General features: G+C 41.2%; 1 protein-coding gene across 5 annotated transcripts in view; it reads left to right on the plus strand.

Annotated features, from left to right (window-relative positions):
- CNOT1 (CCR4-NOT transcription complex subunit 1) overlaps positions 1–2,883 on the plus strand; it is a 148,032-nt gene extending 145,149 nt beyond the window's left edge. For all 5 annotated transcript variants that reach the window (XM_081336113.1, XM_081336115.1, XM_081336117.1 and 2 more), the window contains 3 exons: positions 1,240–1,372; positions 1,668–1,802; positions 1,884–2,883. In XM_081336113.1, coding sequence (XP_081192239.1) covers positions 1,240–1,372; positions 1,668–1,802; positions 1,884–1,962 — 347 coding nt within the window. In that variant the 3' untranslated portion in view covers positions 1,963–2,883. The remainder of the gene's footprint in view (positions 1–1,239; positions 1,373–1,667; positions 1,803–1,883) is intronic.
- Positions 2,884–10,824: the final 7,941 nt, after the last annotated feature.

The following is a 10,824-nucleotide window of genomic DNA, read 5'->3' on the forward strand; positions in this document are numbered from 1 at the left end:
CCTCAGCGAAAGATAAGCCAGATGACCAGAGGCACATTCCTTTCTCACTCCAAGGTAACATCAAGGGAGAGACAGTTCAAAGAGTAGGTACCTAGGAACAGTGGAAAAGATACATTGTAGCAAAGCAGAATAACATATCACAGAGCCTTCCCCCTCAGGAGAATGGCAGAACCCTCAGATAGAAATGAATTAGGAAAGAAATGAGATAGACACACACACCCCAGGGAAGAATGGGTTCTGACATCTAGTCTGAAGGTCCCCATCAACAGGTCCTCATCAACATCTATTATTCCCAACATGTATGGAGATTATAAGGTAGCTTGTTTTAGGGGTCTTGACTGAGAGAAGATGATCCCTTGGGTAACCCGGCCCCCAGCCATGAAGGGCTTTAAAGGGGATAAGCAGCACCTTAAATTGCACCCAGAAACACACTGGCCCCCAGTGCAGCCCACAAAATAATGGTGTTGCATGTGTCAAATACTCAACACTTTACTACCTGTGCAACTAGTGATGTGCTTTGAGACTGAAGAGCTCCCTCTGGCAGCCAATCTCTTTCTGGAGAATTTGTTGGCTATCCTTGCTCCCTGCTGAGACGGGCAAAAACAGGGCCTCTCTGGACTACCTGTGGCACAGCTGGATACCTTGTCTTATAATTTATTTATTTATTTATTTATATTTAAATTTATATACCGCCCTATTCTCGTAGGACTCAGGGCGGTTTACAGGGAAAATTAAAAGTTAAAATACATCATATACAATTAAAAATGATTAAAACTAAGATTAAATTAATCCCTGAACTTAACTAAAACCCCATTAATTAAAAATTAAAACCCTTCAGTCTGGGCCAGACAACTCAAAAAACCAAGTTTTCAAGTCCCTACGAAATGAGCGAAGGTCGGGGGCGGTCCTAAGCTCCGTGGGAAGCTGGTTCCAAAGGGCCGGCGCGCCCACAGAAAACGCCCTTCCCCTGGGGATAACCCGCTGGCATTCCTTAACCGGCGGTACCCTAAGAAGGCGCTCCCTGTGGGAGCGCACAGGACGATGGGAAGTTGATGCCACACAAAATGTTTGTTGATGGCGGGAAGAATGACTGACTCATTTGAGTTGTGTAGACAAATAGACAATTTTCTGAGCCTCTTCCCAGCTTGCACAAAATTTAGGGCACCACATTTTGTGCACTAGGTATTAGATGAATGCAACCTGTCTTTTCTGTCTTTCTCCCTTGGTGCTATGTTTCAGGTCGGTACCTCTTCCTGAATGCGATTGCCAATCAGTTGCGGTATCCCAACAGCCACACGCACTACTTCAGCTGCACCATGCTTTATTTGTTTGCAGAAGCCAATACAGAAGCTATTCAAGAGCAGATCACCAGGTACTGTTGAGAATGAGCAGAAGATGTGAGACTCAACAGAAAAGCAGGTTTTTACTCCTCTGTAGGGCCAAAAGTTGCAAAAAAATATTCTCCTTAACCAGAAAGCCGGATTATGCCTGTTAAGTTTTAAGGGGAGAGCAAGCTCCAGATCTAAAATTAAGATGTTGATAACCTCCAATGTCTCTGCAGCTATTTCCATGAGCTGATGCTGTTTACCCAAAAAGACTTTATAATTGTTTCTGCTTTTTGCCTTTTTTCATAATTTCATCTTGGTGGTTTTTTGTTTTTTTTACAGGGTCTTGTTAGAACGACTGATTGTAAATAGGCCTCATCCCTGGGGCCTCTTAATCACCTTCATTGAATTGATTAAAAATCCAGCATTTAAATTCTGGAACCATGAGTTTGTTCACTGTGCTCCAGAAATTGAAAAGTGAGTAAATCTGAAGCATCATGACTATATTGGAAGATTAATCTATTTGTCTTGAAATTAAGTCCTTCCTCCTTGTCCTAGACTGTTCCAGTCAGTCGCACAGTGTTGTATGGGGCAGAAACAGGCACAGCAAGTAATGGAAGGAACTGGAGCCAGCTAGAAGAAGTGAACTTTGTGGGGACGATGCCAGCCTGGAGCTCTCTATCAAGCTGACAGAAGAAAATGGGTGGGTCTGCCTAGCCGTGGGGCTGCCTTCCCTCCCCCCCTCCTGGGCTTAAACCACAGGTCTTTTGGCCAGAAATCTCCTTCCTTCGTGGGCATGTTACAAAGTTGAAAACAGTTTCTCACTCTTGGCCAAAATTCAGAAGATGCTGTGAATATAATTTTGAACTATTGTAAATACACAGAACAGAAATATTTGTTGGAACTTTGGATTTGTGCATATTGTGTTTCAAGAGAGGCACATAATATGTGTGTGCCTGACCAGCGTATAATACAGTGGTGGCTGCTGATGCCAAGCACTTGTCTGGGGCAGATCTGCTCATCTGACATTCCCGGACTCCCAAAGAGTACGGAAAAGCCAGTTTAAATATTATGTAACTTATTTTTCTTGGGGGTGGGACTTCTAAATCACAAAATTCTCCAAAAACAAAGGATGCTCAAGATCCTATAGAATATTAAGGGGAAGGTGGGAGAGTTGGGACCCAGGATGTTGCTTTTCCTGTATCAGATGCTGCCACCCGAGGCTGGCCAGTGGAGTCTGGCGCTCCTTGGCAGAGGGCTGATCCTTTTAGCAAGAGAAACAACCTGGCCTATAGATTTTCTTTCTTTATGCTTGTAAATTTGGGAGGGGGAGGATGTGAATCTGTTAACTGCTCCCCTGTGGCCACAAAGTTTGAGTTTGTAAAAAGAACAAAAAGGACCAATACAGCCCATTTTGTAAGGATTTTGAATGTTTTGTAAATGTATTGGTCCATGTGTTGTATTTTGTAGCCTTTCTAGTTCTCTTGGGCTTTAGTTCTCCCACTTCTTGTATGTATGCCTTCTGTAGTTAAACATTAAAGTCATGACAAGCAGCAAATGTCTCTTGTTCTCTCAACACCTTCCACATTACAGCTTATCAGAAAAGCAAAACATTTTCATTTCATTTTTAAACTAACAGGAAAATAAACACAATGTAAAAGGTCTTTTATTACATGAAGTCAATATTGAGATAGGTTATTTATTCAAGGTTCACAATATAGTTTTTATGAAACTATGGGGAATGAGGTGAGATGACTGGTGTTAGAACACAGAACATAGAATCTTACAGCAGGAAAGGACCAGCCAGAAGTCTTTAGTCCACCCCTGCTCAAGCAGGAGCCCCAGTCAAATCAGTCTTTAGTCTGTTTTTGAAAACCTCCAGTGATAGAGCAGAGGTGGCGCGGTGGCTTAGCAGTTAAGACGCCGGGCTTGTTGGCTAGAAAGCTTGGTTCGATACCTGTGTACAGGGTGAGCTCGTCCTCCCCAAAGCTCCTGCCAACCTAGCAGTTTGAAAACATGCAAATGTAAGTAGATAAATAGGTACCACTTTGGTGGGAAGGTAACAGCTCTCCATGATATCTTGCTGGCCACATGACCACAGAAATGTCTTCAGACAGCGTTGACTCAGTGGCCTTGAAACAGAGATGAGTACCGTCCCCTACGGTTGGCAACAACTAGCAAAATAAAATCCACAGGGACTCCTTTATCTTTTTACCGGTATAGAGCTCCCCCAACCCTGGGGGTCAAGTTATTCCTAAGGGTGGGCTCCAGCATGAGTACGAAAACTCAGAAAACCTCTGGTCATCTGGTTTCAAAATAGTATCCAATTGAAGCATGAACCAAGTCTGAACCTTCTGCAGTTATCATACTCAGCTAGTCAAGTGAGCTCAAGTCTGGCTGAATTTATGGTCCTGTCCTTGTAGGTTTCTTGGCTATAATGCACAAATTGCATGCTGTTACCTTGTTCTGGGATGTTGTATATTCATTATTCAGAAATAGGACCTGGCCTCTTTCCAAGCAAAAAGGCACAGAATTAATGTCTAAAATGCAAACGCCTTACATTACATCCTATAGTTATATATTGTATTCAGTGAGAAGCATTATGTGTGCAGTTTCAGAAAGTATAGTTGTGTCTTGGTAATGGGCACCATTCACAAGAAACGGAATGTTCTTGATGAAAGTGACATTCTTCAGCTGCACTTTAGTTGTCTACAGTTTCTCAAGCAGATGCCTACCTGCTATAAAAATTATACCATCTTATTTTGAAAGCGCTTCACTTATTGCAAGAGATGGGATAGTTTATAAGAAATAGTTGTTGATTGCATTTTTTAGAATATTTGAAGGCAGACCAATATTAAAACAAAGAACAGGCACAGCAGTGGGAGGTTTCTTTTCAGCTGCTGAAGCTCATTCAGAACCAGGAGCATCCCTAAAGGTCCAGACAAAGAAAATTCTGCATAGAATTTGCCAATGATTTGAACCAGTTTTAGTATGTCATAATAGTGGAAATTGTATCCATTGAACCATCATGTGAGTAAAAGATAAATATGCATGTGTGGAAGGCTTTCTGAAAACTTGTATATTCTTAAATATGGGTAACAAACCAATATTTGTGGTCTTCACTCCCAGCATTTGAAAGGCGGCAGGTTGTACTATTCCACATTACACCACTAAGTGCTACATTTGCCATTCCTTCTTGCAACCCTCGTAAAACTCAACAAACTTCATTGTTACCCGATCTCTGCAAGTCCCAAATATTTCCAGCATCTGAGTTTCCCAAGACCCTTAGATGTTATGATTGCATAACATAAGACCAATGTATATAATTATTTCAGTTAACCTCAGAATCAATTAACATAAAGAAATTTTGTTGTGGCAACCCAAAATTTAAAAGAAAATTAGAGTCTTTCTCATGTATCCTAGAGTATGACATAAATGTGCCTGATGACCATATTTTTCTATCCTCATGATGTGGCTTCAATAAACATAAAGGCAACTTTATGTTTAGTTGTTCTACTTTACTGGTTCTGCTTGGTTGCCAAGTCCAGACTGGGTTCTTCAAACTGCTGCTGAAATCCACTAGTTCCCCCACGTTGCTTTCAAGGGCCATCTTGATCAACATCTGCAGGAGAATTTACCTGCTTCATTAATAAATTTAAGGCATTTGACAAAGTAAACCACAACCTGCTGCTTACTAAGCTAGAAAAAGGTGGGATAGACAACGTCACCACCAGATGGATATGTAGCTGGCTGACAAACCGTACTCAGCCAGTAGTCCTCAATGGTACTACATCCACATTGAGAAGTAAGCAGTGGGGTACCACAAGGCTCCGTCTTAGACCCAGTACTCTTCAATATCTTCATAGATGAGGGAATAGGAGGGTAAGTCATCAAATTTGCAGATGACACCAAACTGGCAGGAATAGCCAAGACCCCAGAAAAGCTCAGGATCCAAAAAGATCTTGACAAACTTGAACAATGGGCCCTATCCAACAAAATGAATTTCAATTTGGAGAAAAGCAAAGTTTTACATTTAGGCAGGAAAAATCAAAAATATAAGTAAAGATTAGGCGAGACCTGACAAAAAAAGTAATTGTGATAGGGAGTCCTAGTGGACAATCACTTGACTATGAGCCAGCAGTGTGCAGCAACCGCCAAAAAAGCTAATACAATCCTGGGTTGTATAAACAGAGGCATAGAATCAAAATCACGTGATTTACCCTAGTAAGAGCACACCTACTGCAATCAATTTTGGTCACCATACTAAAAAAGATGATTATTTATTTATTTATTTGTTTGTTTGTTTGTTTGTTTATTTATTTATTTATTTATTTATTTATATGCCGCCCTTCTCCCTAAGGACTCAGGGCAGATGTTGAAACTTTGGAAAATGTTCAGAGAAGAGCAACTGAAATGATCAAAGGCCTGGACATGAAGAACGGCTGCAGGACTTGGGATTGGCTAGTCTAAAGAAAAGAAGAAATAGGAGCAACATGATAGCAGTATTCCAGTATTTGAGGGACTGCCACAAAGAAGAGGGCATCAAACTATTCTCCAAAGCACCACAGGGCAGGACAAGAAACAATGGTTGGAAACTGACCAAAGAAACTGACCGACCTGGAATTAAGGAGAAACTTCCCAACAGGACAACCAGTAGAACAGCTTGCCTCCAGAAATCATGGGCACTCCATCACTGGAGGTTTTTAAGAGTGTTTTTCAGATAATCACTTGTCTGAAATGGTATAGGTTCTCTTGCTAGAGCAGGGGGCCTAGAAGACCTCCAAGGTCCCTTCCAGCTTCTCTTCTCTTCTCTTCTCTTCTTTTTGTCAGGTCTTTCAGGGGCTCTTTACAAAAGGGCTTAGTACCATTTTGAAAGTTCCTGGAGCATGTTTTTTTAAAAAATTACCCTGGTTTTGAAAGCACTGCTGAGTGGGACAGCCCAATTTTGGCACCTGTTGGCTGTTTAATTCTTTCACTATTGGGGGCATTCCAGGTTTTCCTCTGCTGCTAAAAAGAGGTGCCACATTTTGCACTGGACTTGTTTGCCACCAGACCCATCACCCTGATCAGACAACTCCCCCAGACCAGTTTAACACAGATATAGTTTCTATGGCTGGTAATGCAATATTGTCCACTTGCACTCCCTGACTCGAAGCCCGGAGGGAGACTTCCATTTTGTCCATTTATTCTTACTTCAATAATACCAGGTGTCATTGGGGCCCAATTACGCAGACCAGGAAGTCCACTGTGGTTTGCATATTCCCCACAGCTCAAGCTAGTGGGATGGCATTATTGTAGATGGCAATTTCTCAACCCAAATTTATCATGCTGCCAGAAATATTCAGAAACAGCCTGACAACATGCAAAGAAGGGTCTGGATGTGCGTACATCTAGTGGACAACTTCACAGACATTTAAAGCTACCCATGTAAAACTCTCAACTTGGGTATGGGTGTCCAAGTGCAAGCGATGCTCTAGAAATTGGGAGGCCGGTGTGTGGTGTAGTTGGTTCACATGGTGTGGTAGGATGGAGGGTTTGTTGTCACTGTGTGTTGGGGGGAGAGAGCACGGGGGGAGGCTCAGCTAATCTCAATGTACACATGTTGTACTTTGACAATAAAGGTTTATTATTATTTTTATTTATACACTTACAAAATGTGTAGTGCAACCAAACCAATAAGGGCTGTAGCATATATGGCCTATACGTGTGTAGAAAGGTATTATGTGTGCCTTGATAAAGCCCACCTAATGGAATGTAGTCCCATGTTCCTTGATATTTATATTGAGACAGGCACCACTGGCCAGCCTCATGAGTACCAACCACATTAGTACATCCAACAGGCACCAGGTGGTGCAAACTCAGCTCAAGAATGTAACAGCCCCAGCAATGAAAAATGACATGAGTTGTGGCATAATGATAGCAGCATAATTTTAACAAATATTTGCAACATCAGGCTTTCCATTGCAACCCTAAAGTTGCCAGCTGATAGTTCTCCTGAGCATTTTTTCATATTTTTAACAGAATAGCAGTTGGAAGGGACCTTACAGGTTTTCTAGTCCAACCCCTTGCTTAAGCAGGAGACGACCATTTCAGACTACTATCCAGTTTCTTCTTAAAAGCCTCCAGTGATTGAGCACTTAGAAGCCTCCAATGATAGAACTTCTGAAGGCAAGTGGTTCCACTGGTTAATGGTTCTCTCTGTTGGAAAATTTATCCTTAGTGCTTTCTCCTTGATTAGTTTCCATCCATTGCTTCTTGTCCTGCCCTTGGGTGCTTTGGAGAATAGGTTGACCCAGTCTTCTTTCTTTCTCATATATTGGAACACTGCTATCCTGTCATCCCCGGCCATCATTTTCACTAGACTAGACATATCCAATTCCTACAATTGTGGTCCATTGAGTGTCAGGCAGTATTTGAAAAGCTCAAGTGTCTTTTCTCTGCAGAGCCTAGAAATTTTCTAACAGTGAGAACCATTAACCAGTGGAACCGCTTGCCTTCAGAAGCTGTGGGTACTCCCATCACAAATACTCTCCAACACAGAACGCAGGTGGGCAGTGTCGGAGAATGAAGCATATGCCCTATGGTGGGTGCTCATCACCTGGAGGTACTTCTTGGAGGGCAGTAAAACTTTTAAGTCTTGACAGACCATAAGAACTTAGTCTTCACCATAATAAAAAGAGAACACCCACAAAACCATCAATAACATTTTTAAAGGAATCCAGTTTACTAGAGAAGAAGAAAACAACAACTCACTAATAGGCTCTATTATGCCACCACCTATAATAATAATAATAATAATAATAATAATAATAATAATAATAATAATAATAATAATAATAATAATAATAATAATAATAATAATAATAATAATGATGATGATGATGATGATGATGATGTTGGAAGGGACATTGGAGGTCATCTAGTCCAACCCCCTGCTCAGGCAGGAAACCCTATACCATTTCAGGCAAATGGCTGTCCAGTCTCTTCTTAAAAACTTCCAGTGTTGGAGCATTCACCACTTCTGGAGACAGGTTGTTCCACTGGTTAATTGTTCTGTCAGGAAGTTTCTCCTTAGTTCTAGGTTGCTTCTCTTCTTGACTAGTTTCCATCCATTGCTTCTTGTCCTGCTTTCAGGTGCTTTGGAGAATAGCTTGACGCCCTCTTCTCTGTGGCAGCCCCTGAGATATTGGAACACTGCTATCATGTCACCCCTCACTCTTCTCTTCGTTAAACTACACATACCCAATTCCAGCAACCGTTCCCTATATGTTTTAGCCTCCAGTCCCCCAATCATCTTTGTTTTTTTATTTTTTATTTTATTTTAATTCCATTTATATCCCGCCCTTCTCCGAAGACTCAGGGCAGCTTACAAGCTTAGCAGTAGCCTTCATTCTATGTATATGCCTGCTTATTAGGGCGTTCATACACCCCCCAAGCAGCATTATTACAAAGTCAGCTTAATTGCCCCCAACAATCTGGGTCCTCATTTTACCTACCTCAGAAGGATGGAAGGCTGAGACAACCTTGATCCTGGTGGGATGCGAACCTGCACTAATTGCAGGCAGCTGGTGTTACTTAAGGAGGCATTAGCCCACTGCTCCACCAAGGCTCTTATTTGTTGCTCTTCTCTGTACCCTTTCTAGAGTCTCGACATCTTTTTTACATCATGGTGACCAAAACTGGATGCAGTATTCCAGGTTACTGTATTGGATCTAGCTCATCACAAAATGTCATGGTTCCAATAGATGAAACTGTTTAAAAGAACTTCAAGGAAAAATGTTCTTCCTTAGAGAACATTTTATTTAGGAAACAAAGTATCAGCACATACATAGGTGAACCCAAGACTAAAAATCCCCTTCCCCTGGTTACAAAGTTACAATTGCAATTCCCATCCCAATGTGCTGTCATAAATCACATTCACCAATTGTTAGAAAAAGTGGGCTCTCCTCCCAGCTCTCCAGCCCGCCAAAATGTTATGACCTCGATTCTCATACATACAAATTGTTTTGGCTCACTGAGAAATTACACATCCCCCCATCCCTCTTCCTTCATCTAATATCTCTAAACAAAAAATGTGGCAACAAAACAAAAATGAAAATGGCTTCAGTTCTGTTTGTCACAGCATTGACATTTGCCTCCCCTTAAAAGAAAGGAGAAATCCTGCAAATCAAACAAGAACAAAAGTTAAGAATCCCCCCTCGGTTTTTTTCGGATGTTTATCATAAAATTTACGTATCAGTCTGTCAGCTTTCACATCAGTATACTTCATCCAAGTGGCTTCTGATAATGGATATCCCTTCCACTGCACTAAATATTGCAATTTCCCTTTATACAATCTTGCATCAAGAATACGCTTCACTTCGTAATGAGTCTCTCCAGCTACCACAAGCGGGCCAGATGCTTTCTTGGGAGGGGGTCTCAGAGTTGAATCTGTAAAAGGCTTCAACAAACTGAAATACCAGATGATTTTTTCCTAGAAGACAAGGGAGTTTTAGTATATATACTACACACACACACACAAATAACACACACATACAGACACATATATATACATACACATACTAAAACTCCCTTGTCTTCTAGGAAAAAATCATCCAGCATATACATATATACATACATACTCACTCACACACACACACACACACTCTCTCTCTCTATATATATATATATATAGAGAGAAAGATAAACCTTTTCCCTCACACAAAATGACTTTTGAGGTGCTCTTATCAGCTTATTTTTTGTAAGTTTCTGAGGCTTTTTTCAAAGCTTTCTTTGCATTATCCCAAACACCTTTCCAAGCAGACACCCACTGATCTAAAGTCTGAGAGGCAGTGGGGTCCTGGGGATATTCAGGCATTGGAATGAAATCCCTCCCTGTGGCTATCTTGAATGGCGTAAAACCAGTACTGCTGTGTAGTGTTGTTATAAGCCACATCAGCGAAAGGAAGGAGACCAATCTGTTCGTTGGTAATCAACATAGCATCTAACATACTGTTCCACCATTGCGTTTGCTTTTTCAGCCACCCCATTCATAGACAGTCACTAGGCTGCAGACAGTCAAAGTCACACTTGCCACCAGGCAATTTTAAAGCAGCGCAGATGAGACTGGGTGAGATCTACCTCTCTTAAATCCTAACTATTTTCTTTACCTGTATAAGCTGCCTTAAGTACCTTCCCCACTGTGGAGAGGGGAGATTTTACCCCTCCCTCTAGAAACAGCGGCGACTGAATATCCAGGGGAGTTTAAAACATTGAAAGTATAACTTGATCCTAAATGGAATTCTATTTTTTAAAGTTTGTGGACTAAAAGATTTTCTTATTGAAGATTGGGGTTTTCACTTATAAGAAAGAAGCAAAACTGAAAAGATTATAAAAACTTCGGATTTAAAAGAAAACTTTTCAGGGTAGGGGCAACATCTTGTGGCTAAACCTGATACTACAATTTGTTATTGTTTAAAAGATACTTGGCCAGCAACCTTGAGACATCAGCTGAGAGAAG

Source organism: Vipera berus, assembly GCF_964194415.1.
Source record: "Vipera berus genome assembly, chromosome: 10".
Classification (NCBI taxonomy): Eukaryota; Metazoa; Chordata; class Lepidosauria; order Squamata; family Viperidae; genus Vipera; species Vipera berus.